Source organism: Trichomonas vaginalis, chromosome II, assembly GCF_026262505.1.
Source record: "Trichomonas vaginalis G3 chromosome II, whole genome shotgun sequence".
Classification (NCBI taxonomy): domain Eukaryota; phylum Parabasalia; order Trichomonadida; family Trichomonadidae; genus Trichomonas; species Trichomonas vaginalis.
Genome location: NC_067204.1, coordinates 6,364,904 through 6,389,363, shown reverse-complemented (window position 1 = coordinate 6,389,363; position 24,460 = coordinate 6,364,904). Strand labels below are relative to the sequence as shown.

Genomic DNA, 24,460 nt, shown 5'->3' with positions numbered 1-24,460 from the left:
ACTATTGATATAGAGAATATCATGCTTTTTGATTTTTTTGACATGTAAACTTTTTGACAATACAAAACATTGGGATTATGAATTCTTGATGGCCTTTAATAAGAGATTAGATAACTACAAATATAAACGATCTTTGATAGTTATTTTGATATCTGTTCTCTTAATTTTCAATATTAGAGGTAACTTTTCATACAATATCTATTTATCTGTATGGACAGTACCAAATCTGATTCCACACAACCTTACAAATTTACAAAGTGTTGAAGTTTTCGATAATATTACATTGATTCGACCTAAAGCAACTTTCGATAAAATTATCGTCACAAATAATACAGGAAGTTTAGAAGAAGGCAATACATTTTCACTTGAATCACTATATTATCAGCATACAATCTTCCAACATTACATTAAAGCTGACTTTTGCAAATTTGGAGTTATATCTTTCGATAAATTTGTAGAACCATCAAAAAAACATTATATTTATAATCACCCCAATATGACAAATCATTCCCTTATATCATACAATAAAGTTGTATTAGGTTTTTCATACCATCCTCAATTTGGGCATTTTTTACAAGACATGCTATGTGGGATTATCTCAATTCCATCAAATATAATCAATGATGCCGAAATTTTTGTTAATTTTGACGAGGAAATAGCAAAATCATATTTATCTTTATTAAATTTTGAGACAAATCGAGTACATCAGCTAGGAAATGATCTCATATATGCACATGACTTATATATTGCTGTCGGAGAGTTCGGAATTAATTGTCTTCATCTTTCTTGGAAAGAATTGCATCAGAGAATTTATAAATTGAATAATCTCGAGAAAATAGTCCCTAATAAACATGTCTTTATTAATAAAGAATATAACAACTGGGGCGCTGTAGACAATTTTGATGAAATGTATTCTTATGCAAAAAATCAATTTCCTCAGTATGAATTTCGTCGTATTCGAGATGATTACGTATTAAACGTAAATAAAACAGCTAAGTTATATGCGTCTATTAAAGTGCTAGTGACAGCTTCTGGCTCTTTGGCATTTAACGATCTCTTTCTTCATGAAGGCTGCGGTGTATTGCTACTAAGTAAAGGACAATGCGACACACCTGCTATATCAACTGGAATCCATCTTGGACTATGGGTTTACGCTCTAAGTTCTAACAAAAAATATTCAATAAGAGATGGAGTTCCATTAGAAAGATTCCAAGCTGCGTTTCATGATATAATGCATGCAGTTTATAATAAAAGTTGGCCAAAAGATATAAGATCAAGAACACGCCCTTTTATTTCTAATAATATAGACCTTGACATTATAAGAAAGATGGAAAAATACAAATTAGAGGATTCATTAACACCACGTTATCTTAACTATGGTGACAAATCCTTCAAAATTATGAAATTCGCACAAATCTAATTTTGTGTGACCAAAATAAAATTCGGATATTATATTTCAGTGTGTTTTTAGGTCATCTACAATAATATCATTTTATCTTATAACTTTATTGTTTGATCACTTTTTGAGACCAACCAAATGTATTCTCCTTCAGAATTTTTTATATTCTAAATAATTATATAAGGGTTTCGTTTTGCGAAAAAAACGTACAATACGCAATTTCGCTAAAAAAACATTTAGCTAGCAATTTCGACATTTGACTCCACTCAAGACGTCACTTTTTTAATTTTGCGGTATCATATTTTTGGAAAATCTTTATGAATATTATATAAAAAGTCTCTTTAATATCTATATTTCATATTTTTATCGATTTTTAAAGTTTTTGCGAAAAGTATTCAATTATTTTTGCTATTTGGTCGGGTAAATGTCAGATTTGCGACATTTTCTGATATGATATTCAGATTCTACGTTGATAATAATGCTTATAGAACCCTCTTGCTATTGTGTCAAAAGTGCGAAACCGATAGCAAAAATATCTCGCAATATCAAAATTGAGATATTGAGTGAATTATGCATTATAGAGATTAAAAATCTGATTTGTGAAAACATCTCATCGGTTTCTAGCTAATTCAAAAATCTTTACTATCTTATTCGATTAAAATGAAAAGGGAATAGTTTCATTATGCTTTAAATGACAGCCTTATAATATAATCATAGTTTTCGCTCAATATGCAGCATTTTTTTTTCGAAATCTATGGTCAATATCCTAAATACTGATTGCTTTGCATTCATATCTCTTACATTTTCTATACCCACATCACTATTCATTGCTATTCCTATCTTTTTCATTTTTGTTTGTTTCTCATAATTTCTCAAAAAACATGATAACTTGATATTTGTAAATATCATACTTTATAACGTAAATAAGAACTTGACCTATTAAGAAAAGCAGTAATGAAAAGAAAATCTGAAATTCATAAAAATTACAAGTTTCTGATGACAATTAGCTTAATTAAACCAGGTACAAGATTATATAATTGTATTTTCTATCCAATTATCCATATAATATCTTATCCAGAAAAAATAACTTGATCAATACCAAATGATTTTTTAACTAGTAAATAAAGTATTTTCTTTACACACACATTGTATAGCATAGTTTTTTTTTTGGTTTCGCAAAACATCCAAAAACAAATATGCTATAAAAGTGACAATTTTAGCAAAACGAAACCCTTAAATTATAGGTTTATTGTATGATAATATGCAGATTCTTTCAATAAAATTTTTGTGACGTTAGGCAGATAACTTTAACAACTTTTATTTTCGGAATTAATATTTTTAATTTGCAATAATTATGCATGAATTATGTGGATACCTGCCATTCAAAAATCAATTTGAAAGCACCCATTGAATTTCCAAACTTAATCCATTATAATCATATTTTAGAATTAACACATGTAACCCAGCAGAATTAATTTCAAATATATCGTTTTTCAACTATGACGCAAAATTAAGTCATACTTTGCAATATTCAATTATTGAGGGGACCAACATTGCTCTAAATGATATTCTTTTTCCTTTCTTTACTTTCAGCACAGACATATACAGGCCCTCAAAGTTCTTCTTTAGTAATCAAAGATTCAACTGATCTCATTATCACCCATTGCACTTTCAATGGAATTGTTGGATCACCACTTAAGATTACTGGAGGATCAACTACTCAAACATCCATTATCACCAAATGTTACTTTACAGGTTGCCGATCCACACAAGGTGGCGCCTTTAATATTCAAGGAAATACCAATGTAAAAATGTCAATGACTGCTATTGAAAGTTGCCATTGTAAATATGCACCTAAACAAGGTGCTATTGGTTATATCGATACAAATCAAGAAGCTCCTTATTACTTTGATTTAAATTCATTCGTTAACTGCTATGATAGCTCTTCAAATTTATTTTGCGGCGGTGTATCAAATCTAGCTAACATTAATGCTACAGGAAACACTGCCTCAGCTACATACCAAGTATATGCTTATGGCTGCATATATTTCCAACACAATAATTACCCAATTAAATTCTCATACTCAACAGTCTATAAATGCACATCTTCATGCTCTATTATATATTATTATCAGTGTTATGAACTTGCTACACTCTTGAAGATCAATTTCATCGAGAATAATAACAATGGTTATGGTATGGTATATGCCCAAGAATGCAAATCCGTTTCAATCGAAGAATGCATCTTCCAAGAAAACCATCACGGAAAAAGCGAAATCTTCATAACAGATAAAGATAATATACTCAGCGTCATAGACACTGTCGTAGATAGTACAAAGACAAAGGGTAAGTTAGCCATTACCAACTGGGAACAGAAGTCAACAGAACCAATTCCAATGACTTTATACGCAACAGGCAACATTGCAGCTCAAATTTCTTACAAATCACCAGACTCAACACCTGTTGAGACACCGTTTGAAACTCCATTCACGACATCTATGGAAACACCAGTAGTAACAGCTGCTTCGTGAATGGGAGAAACACCAGCAGATACTGCTGCTGTAACTCCATTTAATACTCAGGAAGAAACACCAGCTATTACAGCTGATGCAACTCCATATTTCACAGAGAACGAAACACCATTTAACACAATGGAGAGTACACCACAGATAACACCTAATCAAACACCAGAAACACCAGTTCCAACACCAACACCATCTCCATACAGAACATTCGAACAATCTCCATTCGAAACAGCATTCGAGACACCAATAATTACTGAAAAGGAAACTCCATTTGAAACTGTTTTTGAAACACCAATGAATACTGCTTTCGAGACAGCATTTGATACACCAATGATAACTGAAAAGGAGACACAATTCGAAACTGCTTTTGATACTCCAATGAATACAGCATTCGAAACGGCATTTGAAACTCCATATTACACTAATATGCCAACAGCTGCCGAGACACCATACACAACACCAGAGCATACTCCAGCTCCCACAGCAACTCCAGAACCAGTTAGATACACAGGAAAGCAGGAAAGCAAACTTTCCATTGAAGCATCACGTGGCATCATCATCGATGACTGCCAGTTCATGAGTCTTGGCGGGTTTGCTCAATCATCATACCTTAGCATCAGTGGTGGTGCCTCATGGATGGTCACCATCATCACGAAGACATTCTTCTACAACTGCGAATCGAGTCAAGGCGGTGCCTTCAACATCCAAGGCAACAGTCATCTTGTCATCAACACTACCGGTGTTCAAGAGTGTATTGGTGCCGGTCTTCCAGCTCAAGGCGGCATTGGCTTCATTTCCATGAGCGAATCCTCTCCATACGACATTGACATGAGCTCCTTCATGTCATGCACCTCTCCACGCGAGAACTTATATCTTGGTGGTTGGTCTAGTGTCAGTCATGTCAACTCCACCGGCAGCTCTGCCACGGGCGTCGGTACAATTTACTCATATGGCCACATCAACTTCAACAGCTACAAGTCACCAATCCAGTTCACATACTCCACCATTAGTAAGACATCATCTAACTGCGGCTGTTTCTACTTCCAATCTGGTACATCCGAAGCTCTTGTTTACAAAGTCAACTTCCTTGAGAACGAACTGAAAGGCTATGCCATGATTTACACCGACACATGCACCATTACTCCAGAAATCAAAGAATGTGTTTTCCAGAACAACAAATACAACGGTCACGAGATTCTTGGCAACTACAAGTCAGTCAACGCCAACATCAAAGACTGTGTTGTTGATGGCACAAAGATCGCCGGCTCAGCCGGAATTACTGATTGGGTTGTCGAGACGACCGATGCTATTCCAATGACCTTATATGCCACTGGCGGAATTGATGCCATTCACGCATATGGCAGAACCCCAGCTCCATCTCCAGTTCCAACAAGTAGTCCTCTTCCAACCCCAGCTCCAACACCACTGCCTGAACCAGTTCGATACACAGTCAGCCAGACCCAGTCCTTGTCAATCAATGCCATCAGCGACATCATCATTGATGACTGCCAGTTCATCAACCTCGGTGGATTTGGTACATCATCGCCTGTTGTTGTTCATGGCGGCGAGTCCTGGATGTCAACATCCATCTCCAACAACTACTTCTATAACTGCGAGGCAGCTCAAGGAGGTTCATTCAACATCCAAGGAAACAGCATGTTCACACTCAAGACAACCGGTATCGAGAAGTGCGAGGCAGCAGGTCTCCCAGCCCAAGCTGCTGCTGGCTACGTTTCTATCACTGGCCAATTCAAAGTTGACCTCAGCTCATTCATGTCCTGCACATCTCCAAAGCACAACCTTTACTTCGCAACAACTGGCACATCATCGATGAGACATCTTTTCGGTGACCAGTCAACTGTCAGCCGCATCAACTCATCAGATAACTCAGCTACAGGTCTTGGCACAATTTACTCATATGGCCACATCAACTTCAACAGTTACACACAACCAGTCGAACTCACATACTCCACCATCAGCAAGACATCATCCAACTGCGGCACACTCTACTTCCAGGGTGGTCAAACAGATGCTCTTGTTCAGAAGGTCAACTTCCTTGAGAACACACTTACTGGCTACGGCATGGTCTACACAGATTCATGCACTGTTGCACCACAAGTCAAGGATTGCGTCTTCCAGAATAACAACTACAATGGACACGAAATTCTTGGCAGCTCTAAATCTCCAGTTGCTGACATGAGCGGATGTGTTGTTGATAACACAAAGATCCAAGGCGAAGCAGGTGTCACTGATTGGGTTGAATCAAGTACAGATGCTATCCCAATGACACTCTATGCAACAGGCGGAATCCAGGCCATGTATCCATACGGCGGAAAACCAAATACAAACCCAGACACACCAACACAAAAACCATCTGAACCATCTGGCGACACACCAACAAAGCCATCATCATCTGATATCCAACCAACTAAACAACAATCTACTGAACAACCTCAGAAACCAGAAAGTAGTGATGTTAGTGGCAACAAACCAGCTGGTACAGAATCATCAGGATCTCATGACTCTGCAAGTGGTGCAAGCAGTTCTACCTCAAAGGACAAGTCTTTGTACATGATCATCGGAATTGCTGTCGGCTGCATCGTCTTTGTAATTATTCTCGGTGTTATTGCATCCAAGTTCTTGAAGGATCCTGAAGATGAATCTGAAGAGTCTATGGAAACAAATGTAGAAGAAGATAATGAAGAAACAAAAATGATTGCTAGTAATGAAATAACAAGCGAAAATGTGATTTCAGGTGCAGAAAATACTAATGAAATCACTGGTATTGAAGAAATCAACGAGATTACAATATAATATTTTTTTCCATGAAATATTTGTATAAAAATGTCTATCTTGTGATATTTTTTTAGATAATTTGGCGTGTGGGCAATTTTAACGACATTTTTTAACGCGATACGAGCGTAAGTCCATAGAATGTGTTTTGAGGGAAACTATAAAAATCCAAAATAGAGGTAAGTGCGCCATTATTACCTGCGAAGTTACATGGAATAAATCGAAGAGTAAGTACAAGATGATCTTGCATCTTTCCAAGTAAATGAAATTTATTAAAATTAAGATGATAATATTCATTTATAGTATGTGTATGATGTGTTTTCAAAATTTCTTCAAATAAAATGCAATGATAATTTTTGAATAATTTTTTTCTTGTGTATATTTCATTTTTTATTAGTGAAAATATCATTACATCAATAAGGAAAGCACAATCCAAATTCATATTAGTTAAATTAATCTAATTGATTTAATTGAAAGTGATACAAACAAGGTTACTTGATCAAAATTTTAATTTAGATTCATTGTTGGAGTATGTATTAACAATATTATGCAAGAATTTTGCATGAATTGAATAAAAAGATTTAAGATTTTGATAGCTTTTCGTTTGATTTATCACTATATCAATGATCACAGATAATCTGAACCAATATCAAAAGGAATGATAAACATTTGACAATTATGATATAGTCAGGAGAAAAAGGTGTAAACCGGGCAAAAAGATGTAAACCTTGATATTTAGGAGCCAATATTAATACTAATAGTATACTTATATTGACTATATTTGGGTAATGCGTTCAAAACAAAAACTTAAAAATTTGAATATTTAGATAATTTAATTTTTAAAAAACTTTAATAACACTCAAAAAATCATTGTTATAGATTTAAAATAGAATATAGACAATATTTTTATTCGTTTTTATCAACAAAATTAACAATTCTTTGTAGAAATTGCAAGAATTATATATTTTTTTGGCATCCATTAGGGCCATATGTATCAGTATTGTTCTTGTTGTTGGATCTTTTGGGCTGTGACTGGTCTAAATTGATTTCAATGAGCAATAACCAAATAAATTTCCTTATTTGGCGTCTTTCATCAGCAAATATTAAGGAGAATGATCTAATTCATCTGTAGATCCCTAATATTGGGTTATTTGGCGTAGGTCTTTCGAGGAGATCTTTAGTTGGAGCTGGATAATCCAGAATGAAAAAATTATAAACGTTCATTTTTGTTCAAGTTTTATTTCTTTCATCTTTAGAAAGTTTTTATTCTATCTCATTGTTTTTAATGGTAATAAAAAAAAAAAAAAAGGTATTGGGGCTTCCAGGGCTGCGCCCCTCTAGCCCCCTGAAGATGTTTAGTATAACATGCAGTTTATATAAAATGAGGTTTTTTGGGGTCTGGGGGCTTCCCAGGCACTTCGTGCCTTCTAGCCCTAAAAATTTTTGAAAGTCGTTGCTGTTGACTTGTTTGTAGAGCACTCAAAATAGTTTAACTTTGTCCGGACAAGTAAGGGTCTATCGTCGCTACGTCACCAGGTCCCTCGGTCCCTCGGTCCCTCGGTTAAACGAACTTCTCTGAAAAAATGAGACAACATGACATTTTGACAACAGTCCAGGAAGTCTTGACAATATAGAATATGAGAGAGGTCCTATAAACCGGATAAAGTCTCATATAAACATCTGTCAAAAGCCTCTTTTTAACTTCACTTAAAATGCCACGTAAGATACATAAGAATATACGTAAGAGGAAGAGAGCATTGAAACATCCAATAGTAAGACTGACACCACAACAACAGTTGCAACAACAAATGCTGAATGACCCCACTATGTTGCAACAAATGTCAAGCAATCCTATGCTTTTAAACCGAGTTGTTGGTGCACAGAGTGGAGGTTTAAGAGCGGCACTTTTAGCGAAAATGGCAGGCTATGGTGGAGCTGCAGACGGAACAGCATATAACCCTCAAAGTCAAATGAATTTGAGTTCACTCAAAAATCAAATAGCAGATGTCAAAAAGTCAAACATAGACATACAGAAGCAAATAGGTGAAAACGAAAAGAAACTAGAATATGACAGACACACAAAGAAACTCAATGAGTTAAACGTAGAGAAAAAGAAGAAAGAAGAACAACTGAAAGAACTAAGTACAGAGGAATATGCGAAAAAAGTGTCAGAAAAAGCAGCAGAAGTAGCAAAAATGGAACAAGATGTTGTAAATTTGAAAAACCATACTACTCGATATAAAGTACTGAAAGATGAAGAGATAAAACAAAAAGCCCTGAAGACATATATGGATAGCGATGAGTATAAAAAGGAAGTTGAAGCAAATGTAAAGGCAGAAAAACTTTTACAGTTGCAAAACCAAACCGTACAGTATGAAAACTTAGCACAAGAAAGTAAAAATAACGACGCAGCCATGCAAAAGGCAATGAAAAGCTCAGAATATATAAAAGCTAACAATGACTGGTTAGATGCCCAAGCCAACGCTAAAGCAGCCCAGCTTATAGGGTCAATAAGGACAAAAATACAAGCGGATGAAGACAGTTCAAATGAAGCTTTAACGAATGCTGACTTTAAGAACGCCTTCGAAGCTCTTCATAGTAAGGTGAAACAAGTGAACGACTTCTCATCTGGAAAGAAACTGAAGTCTGAAGGTTTCGACAAAGAGTTAAAAGAAGTAGCACAAAATATGACGAAAATAACAGATGCAGCAACGAGACAGGCAGTTCAAAGTGCCTATGACGCCGTTAGAGCAACTGTTGTGAAAAGTCAAGAAAAAGAGTTACAACAGACCAAAACAGACCTAGTAAATGCTTTCTTAAGAACGAAAAGTCAGGTAGGACATTACGCTGCAGATGGAACATATGTGCCAGCTGTTGGAATTTATATACCACCAAACCCTCCAAGAGAAGCACCTGCACCAGGACTACCTAAAACATTTACATCGTCACATGGACATAGACACAGGCATGCACCAAAACCAACACAACAACCAACACAACAACCAGCACAACAACCACCTCCACAACCAGCACAACAACCAACAGTTCAAAACCCTGCACAACAACCACCTCCACAACCAGCACAACAACCACCTCCACAACCAGCACAGCAACCAACAGTTCAAAACCCTGCACAACAACAACCACAAACAGAGCAAGGACATAAAAGAAGTAGAGAACAAGGAAACCAAGAATTCTTAAAAAGGCTTAAGGAAGACTATGGTTACCCAGATAGTATTGACTTTAGTGACAGATATAAAGAAGCTATTAGAAAGTTCAAGGGAGGAAATACTGACCCGAACCTATTTAGCTTTATGGTTCAGCACCAAATGGGATATAATTTCAAACCTGGAAAATACAAGCTCGCTAAGGGATATGATTTAATAGCATATCATCCAAATGACATGACTGAATTTACTCCGAGATATTTGATGTCAGAGCTAAATGACAATTCAACTCCCGTCATGAAACGCGTAAAAAATAGAGACGGAACGAAAGAAGAAAGGTTTATGAGTCCGGATGACTTAGAAAGGGAAGTTGTTAAAAACGGTCTCGGAATATATGAAATGCCAGCAGATGAGGTACAAGAAACTCCACAGGAAGAACTAGTTCAGATACAACCAGACATGGAAGAAATAGTTCAGCAACAACAGCTAGAAGAGCCTGAAGGAAACGAACAAGTCACTCCTTTGGAAACTAACTTCACAGAACTAGATGAAGATTTGGAACAGCCGAAAAATCTTGACCCTCAACAAGAGTATGCGGAGAATATGGAATATTTCCAAGAGTCTAAAAAAAATTCGGCTGACATAGTAGAAGAATATCGAAAAATGTTTGCCGACATACAAAAGACTCCAACACCAGATGAAAATATTCAGCATAGAATGGAAGTACTGAAAGAAAATGTACACAAATACAACAACCCTTTTTACTTACGAGCATTTAACGTTCAATCTTCGGATGAACTCGGCGAAAATAAAAGGTTAAATTTCAACAAAACATATAGAAATGAAACATTGTTTAAAGTTCATTCAGAACCTAACCAAGATGGAAACAAACCTACTTTTGTTTCTGCAGACGATGGAACTACAATGAGATGGGGTCATAAAGCTAACCCGGATAGGTGGTTCATAAACTTACAACCACAATTCCAAGAAGTTGTAGACGCAATGGAAGTCAATGGTGAACCAGATATAGCTGGTATTTTAAGCGCGGCTTTAATGCCATTGAAAGATATGAAACATGCAGATATTTTGGACCAGTATGAAATGAACATGGCTGATGGAAATATAACACCTGACGTTCTAGAACATTTATCTCAAAGAACTACACAGAACCATAGAGATGGTATATTTGGTGAAGAGTTTAGAAAGAAAGTTAGGGAGAGCGAAGGAAGAGAACCTATTGTACATGACCTTGCAAATGAAAGTTTACAAAATGTCATAAAAACTTACTTTGCAGACAATGAACTGAGAAGGGATGAATATTTAAGAAAACTCAAATGGACAGTACCAAATGAAATGTTAGTATTGAAAAACATGTTCCTTGACAAAATAAAACCAACTACAGAAATAAACGACGCAAGACTGAAAGATTGGGTAAAAGCTTTCCCATTCACAAAAGATATAGTTGGTAACATGGAAAGAAAACCAGAATGGCTACAAAAACATATATTTGGAAACGAGCTTATTCCATATGGACAGGCACTGTTTGAAGAGCTTGAACCGGAAACTCAGGAAAGAGTCATGCAAACAATAAGCGACGACTCAAATACAAACTATGACAAACTCTTTCTAGGATATAGGTTACCTGAGATGGGCGACCAGAGCCCAAAGGCAAAAAGGACATGGGAAATTTGCAACATACTAGGTGAACATGAGGCAAAGATGCAACAACTTGAAGCAGAGGGCAAGTTACCAAAAGCGACACCAAAGAAGAAGAGAAGAGTAGAACAAAGTGAAAGTAGTGAAGAAGTAACTTCATCTAGTGAAAGTAGTGGCAATGAAGGAAAAAGAAGAGTTAAAAACTCAGTCAGGAAGAAAGTAAAGCTTGGTCCACGTGGGTTCTATTATGACATATAAATCCAACTATTCTATATTTTTACCCATATGAAATGTACGCCGCTCAGAATATAACGCCAACAGTTTTGGATGCTATGAATGGAAATGTTTCCGAATGGTATAACGAATGCGACAATGCCATTAGAAGGTCAGAAATAGTTCCTGGAACTTACGAATATACAACTGCTGTTTCTTATGGAAACGTAGGTGAGTTTGGAGAAGGTTCTTCAACAACAGTAGATATTGCATGCGACAGGTTTCATATAATTTCTATTGACAACTCTTTCTTATACGTGGAACAAGACATTGAAATAAAACCTTCTGCCAAGTTGTCTGACAAGAAAGGTTGCAATGGAATTTTCTATGTCGGATACCAATATGCTCCAGAAGTTTTCATGGGATATAAGATATATTCTAACTCTGACCTAGTTCAAACAGTGACATGGGCAAACTATGAATGGTTCGCTTTGAGAAACTCAGTACAACCACAAGCTAGAGAACAAACAGACCAGTATGCAACTATTGAGAAAATAAGAAGACTTGACCCTAACGTTCCAGGAGTTTATGTTGACCTTTCTGGACAAACTGCAGCAGCAGTAACCAAAGTAAAATTGAAACTTAGAGTTCCTTTGTCATCTTTCCTCATCTTCAGGTTTTTAAGATACTTGCCAAACTGGGCAGGAAAAATTTCTATCGAACTTACTCCAAGCAAAAATAACTTAGTCATTGCACCAACGCAAGACCCATTCACTCTTACTGTAGCTGGAACTGGTGGAGCCAAGTTCTGTGACTTTTGCAAAGACAAAGTTGACTTAGACTTTGGTTTCTCAAACCTCAACACTGAAGTAAACTACTACTTCAATGCTGCTGGAACTGCTTGGGACCCAGTTAAGTTCACATGCGAAAAGTTTGAATGCAAGAGAATAGAAAGCAGACTTGCAGTCTATATGTTGGACCCAGATATTTCAAATGCTTTAGCTGCCAAATATATTGCAGTTCCACTTATGTTCCCTATACACCAAATATCTGTCAAAGACTTTGCAGGTGAAGTTGGAAACCAAAGTGCTGACCCAGGTGCAAGAACAGATATTGCCTTAACAACTGCAATGAAACATGCAGATACTATGTTTGTACTGTTCAGACGAACTATAAATGACTATTCTTGTTTCTACAACCCTGGTATTAAATATCATATAAACATAGATGGCAAATACTATCCAAGAGAAGAATATTCCACAGTTGAGGATATGAGGTCATACAACTTGACATTAGATGCTATGAACTTTAACAACAACTTCACAACAACCATTAACCCTGAAATGCAAAGTTCTATTATGCCATATGTGAAAGTATGGACTCATACAGGAGGTCAAAACACTCAATATACAAATGGAGACCGTTCAAACTTTTGGCTTGGCATTCCATTTGCTGACTCAGAAGACTTTATGGGTGGTATTTCAACTGTTGGTACAGTTCAAATACAATATACTGGTGACAGAGACGGTCCAGATGAATTGAAAGCAAAGAAGTTTACAAAACCAATAGCACTTTTCACGGAAGATGCTCTTTTGAAGATTCGTTCGATGAAACCTGCTGGGGATCCTCAGATTGGTATAACGACAGCTTCCATCGAGCAAATTTTGGCAGCAGGTCAGTAAGTTGTTCTTGAACTGACTTCTCTCCGTCAAATATTGACAGTACGCCAGTTTTTGATATATAATATTGTATTAAAAACTTACCTTTAGAATATCGGTCAGTTTTGAAGTTATATTTTTGTCAACGTCAAACTTTCACCATTTCAGTTATACCAACTTTCTTTGCTTTATGAAAATATTTTGGTTCAGCAAATATGCTATTCTATAACATTTCCATTGTTTGTGTAAAGAACTACTCTGTCAATGTTATTTGTATTGTTTGTGTGTGTAAACTTTGTTTTGCTTCAATTCGAAGAGATACTCAAATACGTCCATCTTTTTTATTCTTAAGTAAAATGTCATTTCCGAAAAATAGAAGCGTAAGTGTTTCAAAAGGTTTAATGGCGATGGCAGATGTGAAGTTAAATTCAACCAACTCAAAAAACAGTCAAAGTGTTGTTTGTCAATGTCAAAGACAGAGATGTTGAAGTGGGGAAACCATACGAAGACGAAGATGGTATAACATAGTTCCTGTAAAAGAACAACCAACATACCTGAAGTTAGCAGAGACTTAAGTTCTGTTGCAGATATTCGAAACCGACTACCAACAACTTAAAGATAAACTTAAAACTCAGGAGAAGAATTTGTCAAGCTTTGGGTATAATGTTAAACTTGGTCGAACACAAACCCTGTAAAAGTGAACTCATATGTCATTGCACCTCATGAAGTTTTGAAAGAACTATTGAAACTTTTGACAGAGGCAGACGATATAAACATCAAAGAAATAGAACCCGACATTGCTTGCTGTGGTGTTTCCATATAATGTCATTGACAAGATATACGTTATGAAAGGAGGTGAAACGTTGAACTTAAAATATAGTTTCCCAGACGTCATAAAATATTTGACGACCACAACATTTCATTAAAATTTAACTTGCTAAGTAAAAATGTCAAAACTTCTTGAAAGATGTTTGAAGAAAAACAATATAGACTTTATTTCATGTAAAGGACTTTTACACACTTTTGAACGATATGAAAGACCCTGTTTTGTTTGTTCGTGTAGACAAAGGAAAGTTCTATGTCTTTACAAAATATTTGAACTTCTTAGACAGAGAACTTCAAAGAAACGCCATGTGAAAGTTTAGATGAAGTTCTTCTCCACTTTCAGAAAAACTTTTTAAATATATGTAAATGGCAGAAGACATAGTGGTTTATATATTACGACTAAAAACCCTGAGTCATATAATTCTATAACAACAAACTTACAAAGTCCTCAAGGACGATATTGTAAACTGACCTTAAACACGATGACGACTAAAGCCTGTTTTGCTCTTTTGACACCAGAAGACTTTGTTGTTGTGAATGGTAAAAAATACTTCCTTTGAAGATACTTACTCAGATATACCACCAACAGGTTTTTGTTGACTTATTTAATACTTTAAGGACGGATGTAACATGTGCTGCAACTAGAGCAGGTTTCATTATGTTTGGATGTCCGACTGAGTTTAGTATAAACGATATGAGCTATAATACAAAACTTAATATCTGGTTTTTACTACCAACAGTTTCCTATAACAGGAAAAGGTGTCATACAAGGTTTCTGTTCCATTGACTTTAAGTACACCTATTTTATATATTGTTTCAAAACTTAGGTTCAAAGTGCTATTCGAATGTCGACAGAAACTACTATGACCAAAAGATACTCATGCGTATAACAACACTTTCTCTGCTGGTTTGCCTATTGTTCATTCGAATGCAGAGTTTTCAGCTTTAGTAAACTCAAACACTTTAGCAAACATAAACTTAACCTTAGTTGACGCAAACTTTGTTCCTGTAAAACTTTTATGTCCTATGTATTTGTTCAATGACGGCAGAAAGTTTCGAATTGGAAGATGCAACTGTGAAAGTATTGTACTACAAGAACAACTTCAACAACAAATAGCTCAAGAACAACAAATGCAACAAATGGAACAAATGCAACAAAACAAAGTCAAGAATAAAAAAAATATTTTTTTTTATTTTTTATAAAAAATGTACAGAATAGACGTTTCAGATTTTTATGACTTCCAAGCGTTCAGAAATATGTGTCCATTTCGAGACTATAACAAAGCAGTCGAGAATTTGAAACGTTTTAGTCATTTATGTCGACTCTTCCCCAGAATGTTATGTTATGAAAGAATGGGATGTAGTCTTTAACAAACCTAAAGCGACAATAGTTTCAGAACAAGAATGTAGACAGAAACTTAAGAAAAATAAAAGTCGTACAAGTTGGCATGAAGATGTTAGATGCTTGGATATCTTATTGTCAAAGTTAGAAGATTTTTCAGTTCGTGTATAAAGTTCTATACACCATCTCCAAACTTCTATTCTATCTTCACTGGATATAAATACGAACAAGTAGAATGGAAAGAAAATGTATATAGAAGCTTGGTTAGACCATGTCAAAGAAAATTATATGCAATGGAAACGAAAGAGTCTATGAGTATATCTTATGTTGGTTTGCAAACATCTTACAACATCCAAGTGCTAAAAATGAAACTGCTCTCATCATAAATTGGAAAACAAGGAACTGGTAAGAACACTTTCTTTACAGATATCTTATGCAAACTGTTAGAGGGCTATTCGAACCCTAATATGACAAACTTAGAAAACATCTGCGGTAAATTTAACTCTTCAATAGAGAATATGAAACTTATAGTATGTAACGAACTTCAAAGTATAGATACAACAAAGGTTTTAAACTCAGATGCTTTGAAGAGTCTTATAACAGACAAAGTTGGAGTTGTTGAAAGAAAATATAAAGACCAAAGAGTTTGTGAAAATGTTGCAAACTTCGTCATGGTTTCAAACAATGCTGTTCCGATGAAGTTAGAAAGTTCTGACAGAAGATATGTAGTTGTCAGAACGTCAGATTCTCATATGCAAGATACAGAATATTTTGACGACTTAGCAGAAACTTTAACATCTGACTTTTACAACCACTTGTTCTCATATTTCATGACATTAGATATTTCAAAGTTCAATCCAAGACAAATTCCACATACCGAAGAGAGACAAACATTGTTAGAAGCAAACAAGAGTGTATATGAACTGTTCATAGATGAAACTGACTTTGAGTGTTTAGATGAAAGGTCATTGTACGATTCGTATAAACAGTATTGTCAAGAATATGGTTATATGACAGCGTCTAAACGAACATTCTTGGCAAATGTCAAAAGTCTTTTAGACGTACAGAATGGTGTATATACAAAGAAAAATTTTTCTGAGTAAATTTTAAAAAAAATATTTTTTTTATCCGATAGAAAAGATGACAAAATTCATCTCAGTCAACAAGTACATGTCAGGACTTAAAGAAGAACTAGACCCATTCACATATTTGAATGTTTACTTCTACCATTTTGAAAAGTCTTCATTTGACAAAGTTTGGAACATCGAACCAGTTAAGTTTGCTATTGTGACTAAAAATGGTGCGAAATTTGAAGACTTAGACATAGAAGGTTTGTTAACAGTCAAAGAAAGTTTTGACAGAAGGTTTTCAAACCTTAAAGAAGGCAAAGCATACAAACTTGTTATACCTTATGAACCAAAGAAAGCAGACGACTATGAATATTATGAGTCTAAGATAGTTGAAGTTCAAGGTAAATTGGGTAAAAAGATTTTAGAGTCTAAGCCGGTGTTTGCTCCTAAAGAGGAAGAGAACATTGACATTGACCCAGAAATGTTCTAAAAATAAAATTTTATTTTTACATGTCATATCTCCCCTTCTCTGGCTCTGGTTCTTTCTTCTCTTCTTCTACTTTCTTTTCTTTCTTTTCTCTCTTCTTCTTTTCTGGTGGAGTTATGTCAAACTTCTCAGAACCATATTTTTGTAAAAGTGCTTTGTCATTTAATAGCTCTTCTATTCTGTTTTCTATTTCATCTTCAAGAACAGCGCATGTGTCTTCTTTGCATTCTAAGAAGTTTTGTTGGACTTCATCTCTCCAAGAGGCGTCATCTCTGTCAACAAGTCTGTCATTGACAAATTTTAAGACTTCTCTGCTTAATGTTTTATGGTTCTTGTCATATTCCCAGAAACAGAACTTTAGAACAAATTCCCCTTTCTTGTTTACACTATGTAAGATTTTATGGTCGACAGATGTTTTGCTGTCGAAAAGCTTGTCTCGAATATAGATAGCGAAATCGCTAGACATTTTCTAAAAGATAAAAATTTTAATTTTTCTAAAAATATGTTAGAAAAAAAGTTTGCTGACATTGACAAGAAATTTGAGAATGTTTTAAACAAGAACAAGAGGAAGTTGGAAAATGCTCAGATAAAACCCATACATGACAAGTTCCTATTTGCTCAGAATGGTATAACAGGTCTAATTGCACCACCTGGGTCGGGTAAGACTTTCACTTATCTTAAAATGGCTGCACAACAACAAGAACTAGATGAGAAGAACCCATTCTATGAGTTAGTAGTCATTTGTAGTACTTCTGGTCAATTTGACCAAACCGTCAATTCGTTCAAAGATATTATAAAAAAGTCTAAGTTAGTATGTATAAAAGACTCTGAGTTGTTGGATTGGATAAAGAAGTACCAAAGAAGAGTTTTGAAGTACAATGCTATAAATGAGTATATAAACTCGAAGTTTAAAGACCCAAATGAGGAAATGCAGAGAATATTAGAGAAGAAACACTTCAGAAACAAACAGAAAGAGATTGAGTACCTTTCGAAGAAATTGCAATCTTACGATTGGAAGACTTACCCTCACAGATGTCTTCTTATCTTAGATGACTTTGCTTCTCATCCTTTGTTAAAGAACAGAGAACAAGACATGTGTCGAATTCTTAAGAAGCTCAGACACTTTAACATTTCAGTTGTCATTTGTGTACAGACAGCCAAGAGTTTAAGTAAGGATGTAAAGAGAATACTTACTGATATCATACTTTTCCCCGGATTGTCCGAAGACGATTTCATGGAACTTATGAAAGAGTCCATGGCAGGTAAGTTTGACAGACATGAACTATGGGAGAAGTACAAAGTCATACAAGACCCTCATACTTCTTTCAGAATTCATATCTACGCAAACAAAGTTCAAATTGTAAAAAGTCAAGCGTAAAAATGTAAGTGTTTGAGTCTTAGTCTGTTGTGGTGCTGGGGCTGTCGGTTCTTCTGGCTTTGGAATGGACTCGGTTGGTGGTACGTCGGACATTCGTTTGTGTCCTGTCGGATGGAAGGACTTTTTCCTGTCGGAAAGAAAAACTTTTCCTGTCGGAAAGAAAAATTTTTCCTGTCGGAAAGAAAAATTTTTCCTGAAGGTCGGCCAAAAAGTTCTCAATTTTCGAAAATTTGAATGGTTTACGGACGGACAACTGGAAAAATTTTTCCTGTCGGAAGGAAAATTTTTTCCTGTTGGAAGGAAAATTTTTTCCTGTTGGAAGGAAAAACTTTTCCTGTTGGAAGGAAATTTTTTTCCTGTTGGAAGGAAAAACTTTTCCTGTCGGATGGAAGGACTCGGAATGCCAGAAGGATTTGACAAGACAATTTACCATCTAGAGCTACCTGAGCCATCTTTGGTGTCAAGCTTGAAAAATAAATGGTTCATTTACTCTTCCTCTTTGAAGTTGTCAAAATACTCTGTTATTTTTTCCTTCAGTAGCGGCAAATCTTCTTTGAATGTAAGTATTGTACAACCTTTCATATCATAGTGTGTTTGAGGTAACGTATCTTGAACTATCTGTTTAACATCTTCATTTGGTGTCATTGAAATCGGTAAGTTTTCGCGATAGAACCAATTTCTGTCAGATTTGTAAATCTTAGCTAAGTCGTAAAAGCTTTTGTTGTTTCTTCTGACTAAATGCAACATAACCATATCTCTGTCTTCTTCATTTTCCATCTCTTCAGTGTAAATCATATACTTATAGTTCTTTTCCTTTCCTTTTGGTACCGAACGTGGTATTCTTTTCTGTATGTTTTTGTCTTTGGATTCAATGACTTCATCTTTTGCTTGAAGTTTCTTTTCCATCTCTTCACGTTCTTGTCTATGAATTTCGTCAAGAAGTCTGTAAATATACCAAGCATAACGAGGCGAAGCCCACATTGCAACAGCATTTACAAGAAGTCTATGTACATACCAACCTCTCAAACCAGGAGCCAAATTTTTACGATTTTCATGTGTTTTATGCAAGGCCGAGAATTCTCGGTCTAGAGAAATTTCACTCAAAAGTTCTTGTGTGCTTTGGTTTTTGAACCAGTCGTCTGCGTGTTTAGTGTCTGGAGCAAAACAAGCCGTCAAAATACTTTGCATTTGGTACATGTCATCTTTGACCGAACGAATGAGACGTAACTGTTTGTTAAACTGAACCCACTCGTATTCTTCACTTATGGCTTCATGAACGATAGCAGTTGTTGTGTTCTCTGTTGTTGTCATATCTGTCTTTACATACAAAATAAAAAAAAATATTTTATAAAAACTAGCGTTATTTTCTATCTTGTATAAAAGACCAAAAATAAACGCTTTACATGTATTTTTCAGCAACTTCGTCAAATAATTTTATAGCTTTGTCGATCTCATCTACTTCAAACGTTTCTTTACCTTTCGTGGGAGCACCATACAATTTCTCAAACTTTTCAAGTAGTTCTGTTTCAGCAGCTCTCATATCGTTAACAAACGCAACCTTAACTCTATTGACTATACTGTCATATCTTTGAGTTATATTAAATGTTCTTCCTATCTTATATCTCTTTGTATTGAAGTCCTTCGGTTTCTGAACGATGTAAAGTAAGCCTTCACTGCAACGTTCCGTATCGAATGAACCATATGTTATGAAATTATATCCAACAACTGGGTCAATCCAGAACAAAACTACTGGTATAAGACTTTTGTCGATGAGATATGCTCTTGTTCCATAGAATCTTACCGATATCATCAGCTCAGGATTTTTTGTCAAAATTTTCTGAGTTGAAGCATTTCTAACCCAGTCGTGGGATGTTTTCTTTTCAGATAGTGTTAGAATGTCTGACAAAGAATATTTTTTGTATTTCTTTGAGTATCTTACGTTTAAATCACCCATTCTAACCACTTTGGTCTCATTGTCTATCTTTCTAACTGTTTCAAACTCAGTGCTTGTCATTTCCTGTTCTTACATACAAAATAAAAAAATAAAAAAAAATAAAAACTAACGCTATTTTTTTATCTTGTATAAAAGATATGATTTCAGGGATTTTTTGACGAAGTGCAAAAGTTCTCTTCGTCAAAAAAATACAGTTATATCATGAAATTTGGTCATTTTTTCACTGTTTTCATGAGTTTTAGGCGACCCCGGGAAAAGTCGGGGTCGCAATTTTTTACGATTTTCATGAGTTTTAGGCGACCCCGGTTTTTTCCCTACTCGCATTTTTTTACGATTTTCATGAGTTTTAGGCGACCAGGGTTTTTCTCCCACTCGCAATTTTTCACGATTTTCATGAGTTTTTTTTACGATTTTCGAATGGAATCTCGTTCCTCGGTTTTCCGCGGGACGCAATTTTTCACGATTTTCATAGAGTTTTTTTACGATTTTCGTACGGAATCTCGTTCCTCGGTTTTTCGAGGGACGAAAACATATGAGGAAATTCATGAAATTTGGTCATTTTTTCACGATTTTCGTACGGAATCTCTACCCCGGGAAAAGTCGGGGTAGCAAACATATGAGGAAATTCATGAAATTTGGTCATTTTACTCAGCAAAAATATATTTTAGGTGGAACCAGGTCACTCGGTCACTCGGTCACTCGGTCAACTAACATCTTTTTGAAAACGGTGACAACATGACATTTTGACAACAACACAGGAAATAGATTTCATCGTATATGTTTTGTCAAACATGAGCGTAAATCAGACAAAAATGAGTTTTGGTTGAAAAAACAGGTGGAGCCACTTTTGGCTCGACCTCAAAACAAGCATTTTGTGAAGAATATACCACCTGCCGGAATTCCGGCGGTTGCTTTTTATACAAAACATTGACGAAGAAGTCTCAACAAAACAAGCATTTCGTGAAGAATATACCACCTGCCGGAATTCCGGCGGGTGCTTTTTATACAAAACATTTACGAAGAAGTCTCAACAAAACAAGCATTTCGTGAAGAATATACCACCTGCCGGAATTCCGGCGGTTGCTTTTTATACAAAACATTGACGAAGAAGTCTCAACAAAACAAGCATTTCGTGAAGAATATACCACCTGCCGGAATTCCGGCGGTTGCTTTTTATACAAAACATTGACGAAGAAGTCTCAACAAAACAAGCATTTCGTGAAGAATATACCACCTGCCGGAATTCCGGCGGGTGCTTTTTATACAAAACATTGACGAAGAAGTCTCAACAAAACAAGCATTTTGTGAAGAATATACCAACCCGCGGAATTCCGGCGGTTGCTTTTTTATACAAAACATTTACGAAGAAATCTATCTCCTGTGTTGTTGTCAAAATGTCATGTTGTCACACTTTTTCAGAGAAGTTCGTTTAACCGAGTGACCGAGTGACCTGGTGACGTAGTGACACCTAAAAACCATCTAACCTAAAATATATTTTTGCCGAATTCAATAAAAAAAATGGTTCATTTACTCACAATATTTTTGTACAAAACGACCCCAAACTTTTAACCTCTCTTCTGCAGCTTCTAATGAAACTTTAGCGAGTTCATATTCTCTAAATTCTCTCTTTAAATCTTCTTGTTCCCATTGGTCTAGTTCGTATGGAGAATCTCTATAACCAGAACATATCTCACGTTCATGTTCTATTTGTTTTTCGCACTTTTTTCTAACTTCTTCTTCGAACAAAGGTTTTGCATTCTCTACTGTATCTTCAAGTTCTTCTTCATCTAATTTCTCATGAACTTTCTTGTCGATGGAGTCCAGAATTTTTCCAACTGCTATGCAATATTTTGGAGAAGCCCACATTGCTATATAGTTTACAAGTCTTGGGTCTACATACGTTCCTCTAACCTGTTTGATTTCATCGGGAATTCCTGCATGAACTGTGTATAAAAAGCAACCCGCGGAATTCCGCGGGTTGGTATATTCTTCACAAAATGCCTTAAAATACTCTTCCCAGGACTTATTTTCCAACAACCTTCTAAAGTCTTTCCTAAACTGCTGACACATATTTGTTGCATTTATATAACCATCCTTGTCTCTACGTAAGACTTCAATACCGTTGTAAGTGCCTTTTGTGAATGTTTCGCCATTAGATTTGTTCGTGAACGTTTTTGCTTCGACTGTCATTTCAGTTCTTACAATAAAAATAAAAAATATTTTTTGGTGGGACGTCGGACATTCGTTTGTGGCTTAACCGTCGGACATTCGTTTGTGGCTTAACCGTCGGACCACAACGATAAAAATCTCATTTTAACTCACTTTTTTTCTATCTTAAGGAAATTCATGAAAATTCAAGAGGTGAATTTTGTATAAAAAGCAACCGCCGGAATTCCGGCGGTTGGTATATTCTTCACAAAATGCTTGTTTTGAGATCTCACCACTTTTGGCTCAACCTCTTTTTTCAACCAAAACTCATTTTTCAATACTTTTTCAGCACTTTTCCGTAGTTGTATATGAAAGACAATTCGAGATAAAAGTCATAGTACAATGGAATAATATGCTGCACACCGTTTGTTGTGAACCAAACTTGAAAGTCAGAGAAACTGTTACTAGGTGGTTCGTAGAATTTAGAAGCAAAGTCATAAAAGTCCTTACCGATACACAGAAAACTGTTGTTGCTTGAACTGAAACTTGCATGACACATGACATTTTGAGGGTCAAACACGTTTCTATAAACTGTCAAATCTGCTGGTGGGAGTATAAATTTAAATGGACCATCTGGTGGCAATGGTTCGTTCTGGTTTAGTAACCGAAGAAATTGCGCCCAAGAACGTTTGTCTACTCCCCAATATAAAAACTCTGTATCTCTTGGAGGGTTAATTTCAATCTTTTGAAATGAAACGGTGGAGTTCATCTTGTCGTATTCTAGTTTTAGATAGTATGTTCCATTTAGTAAAGAGTGGTATTTTTCTTGAAATTCCCAGTAGTATTTGTTTATTTGAGTTTGAAAGTCATTTAGAGTTTTTTCAAGACTTTCGTCTGAACGAATTGTAAAGATTTTCATTTCGTCAAATTTTTCTATTAGACCATCAGAACCTTTATACTGACCATGAAAATATACTGCGAACATGAATGCATTAGTTCTATTTGAAAACAAAACTCTTCTAAATCCTATTGCCTTTGCATCTGAAGGACTTTGAAGCCAACGAATTGGATAGTCAAACCTGTAAGATCGAGATGAAATTTCTTCATCTGAAATATTTCTACCAGCGTTTGTAAAGATATAGTCTAACGGTTTTGTATCTGCTACTTTTGTTCTTTGTTTTTCAACCTGAAGCATTTTATATATGTAAAAATACACTGTTTTAAAAACGTTTTAAAATGGTATGCCATATAGCTTCTTGAATTTGTTAAGAAGTATTTGAACGCGTTTTCCATCTGTATCTCTAGTGTTTACATAAGCATAGCCTGCCTTAGTAAAACATACTTGTAATTTCCTATAGTTTACGCCGGTATAAAAGTAGAAAGAGTCTTGTTCTTCGCTATAGTAGTAAAACTCAAACGTATGCTTGCCATAGTCTGTAATTTCAATTGTTTCATCTTCTAGTTCGTCGACAAATTCGAATACAATATCTCCAATTTTGCTTTTGTTCTTATTGTTTTCAGAACGAGTGACCCAACGTAAGTTTTCAAGTCTATTGTCGTTTCTTATACGGTTTATATGGTCTACAAAAGGTAAATTGTTAGGGTTCGGTATAAAATGAGTTGCAATGACAACATGTTTAAGATAGTTTTTTCCACTCATATTCATAGTAGTATATCCGTTATTTCCCTCCCATTCGCTTAAAACTCTTTTTGTCTCTTTTTTTCTGACTTCAAATGACTCACAACAGTGAATTTCATATTTCTCATCTAACAAACAAGTTTCCCAACGGTCTTCTCCAACAAACTCAGCGTACATTTCAAATAAAATAAAAAAAATATTTTTTT

The 24,460-nt window shown here is 35.4% G+C and overlaps 14 protein-coding genes across 14 annotated transcripts, besides 1 other annotated feature; 8 read left to right on the top strand and 6 right to left on the bottom strand.

The window, feature by feature from the left end:
• Positions 1-69: 69 nt before the first annotated feature.
• TVAGG3_0496790 (uncharacterized protein) lies at positions 70-1,446 on the top strand (the record flags this gene model as incomplete). The annotated part of the gene is made up of 1 exon (XM_001330017.1): positions 581-1,420. One exon carries the CDS (start codon positions 581-583, stop codon positions 1,418-1,420), a length of 840 nt encoding a protein of 279 aa, XP_001330052.1.
• A 1,515-nt stretch (positions 1,447-2,961) lies between these two features.
• On the top strand, positions 2,962-3,930 carry TVAGG3_0496780 (uncharacterized protein; the record flags this gene model as incomplete). Its single annotated transcript, XM_001330016.1, has 1 exon — positions 2,962-3,930. One exon carries the CDS (start codon positions 2,962-2,964, stop codon positions 3,928-3,930), a length of 969 nt encoding a protein of 322 aa, XP_001330051.1.
• Positions 2,962-24,460: part of a mobile genetic element that runs on past the window's edge.
• On the top strand, positions 3,931-6,738 carry TVAGG3_0496770 (uncharacterized protein; the record flags this gene model as incomplete). The annotated part of the gene is made up of 1 exon (XM_001330015.1): positions 3,931-6,738. The coding sequence occupies one exon, from the start codon at positions 3,931-3,933 to the stop codon at positions 6,736-6,738; it is 2,808 nt and encodes a 935-aa protein (XP_001330050.1).
• Positions 8,430-11,798, top strand: TVAGG3_0496760 (protein of unknown function, DUF4106 family; the record flags this gene model as incomplete). Its single annotated transcript, XM_051236415.1, has 1 exon — positions 8,430-11,798. The coding sequence occupies one exon, from the start codon at positions 8,430-8,432 to the stop codon at positions 11,796-11,798; it is 3,369 nt and encodes a 1,122-aa protein (XP_051094239.1).
• TVAGG3_0496750 (protein of unknown function, DUF4106 family) lies at positions 11,831-13,435 on the top strand (the record flags this gene model as incomplete). Its single annotated transcript, XM_051236414.1, has 1 exon — positions 11,831-13,435. One exon carries the CDS (start codon positions 11,831-11,833, stop codon positions 13,433-13,435), a length of 1,605 nt encoding a protein of 534 aa, XP_051094238.1.
• On the top strand, positions 16,250-16,681 carry TVAGG3_0496740 (Poxvirus D5 protein-like family; the record flags this gene model as incomplete). Its single annotated transcript, XM_051236413.1, has 1 exon — positions 16,250-16,681. One exon carries the CDS (start codon positions 16,250-16,252, stop codon positions 16,679-16,681), a length of 432 nt encoding a protein of 143 aa, XP_051094237.1.
• TVAGG3_0496730 (uncharacterized protein) lies at positions 16,719-17,138 on the top strand (the record flags this gene model as incomplete). Its single annotated transcript, XM_001330014.1, has 1 exon — positions 16,719-17,138. The coding sequence occupies one exon, from the start codon at positions 16,719-16,721 to the stop codon at positions 17,136-17,138; it is 420 nt and encodes a 139-aa protein (XP_001330049.1).
• Positions 17,155-17,601, bottom strand: TVAGG3_0496720 (uncharacterized protein; the record flags this gene model as incomplete). The annotated part of the gene is made up of 1 exon (XM_001330013.1): positions 17,155-17,601. One exon carries the CDS (start codon positions 17,599-17,601, stop codon positions 17,155-17,157), a length of 447 nt encoding a protein of 148 aa, XP_001330048.1.
• TVAGG3_0496710 (protein of unknown function, DUF4106 family) lies at positions 17,638-18,513 on the top strand (the record flags this gene model as incomplete). The annotated part of the gene is made up of 1 exon (XM_001330012.2): positions 17,638-18,513. One exon carries the CDS (start codon positions 17,638-17,640, stop codon positions 18,511-18,513), a length of 876 nt encoding a protein of 291 aa, XP_001330047.2.
• TVAGG3_0496700 (uncharacterized protein) lies at positions 19,000-19,419 on the bottom strand (the record flags this gene model as incomplete). Its single annotated transcript, XM_051236412.1, has 1 exon — positions 19,000-19,419. One exon carries the CDS (start codon positions 19,417-19,419, stop codon positions 19,000-19,002), a length of 420 nt encoding a protein of 139 aa, XP_051094236.1.
• Positions 19,913-20,467, bottom strand: TVAGG3_0496690 (organellar and viral DNA polymerase type B; the record flags this gene model as incomplete). The annotated part of the gene is made up of 1 exon (XM_051236411.1): positions 19,913-20,467. The coding sequence occupies one exon, from the start codon at positions 20,465-20,467 to the stop codon at positions 19,913-19,915; it is 555 nt and encodes a 184-aa protein (XP_051094235.1).
• TVAGG3_0496680 (uncharacterized protein) lies at positions 21,995-22,657 on the bottom strand (the record flags this gene model as incomplete). The annotated part of the gene is made up of 1 exon (XM_051236410.1): positions 21,995-22,657. The coding sequence occupies one exon, from the start codon at positions 22,655-22,657 to the stop codon at positions 21,995-21,997; it is 663 nt and encodes a 220-aa protein (XP_051094234.1).
• Positions 22,950-23,810, bottom strand: TVAGG3_0496670 (uncharacterized protein; the record flags this gene model as incomplete). Its single annotated transcript, XM_051236409.1, has 1 exon — positions 22,950-23,810. One exon carries the CDS (start codon positions 23,808-23,810, stop codon positions 22,950-22,952), a length of 861 nt encoding a protein of 286 aa, XP_051094233.1.
• On the bottom strand, positions 23,847-24,431 carry TVAGG3_0496660 (HNH endonuclease family; the record flags this gene model as incomplete). The annotated part of the gene is made up of 1 exon (XM_051236408.1): positions 23,847-24,431. One exon carries the CDS (start codon positions 24,429-24,431, stop codon positions 23,847-23,849), a length of 585 nt encoding a protein of 194 aa, XP_051094232.1.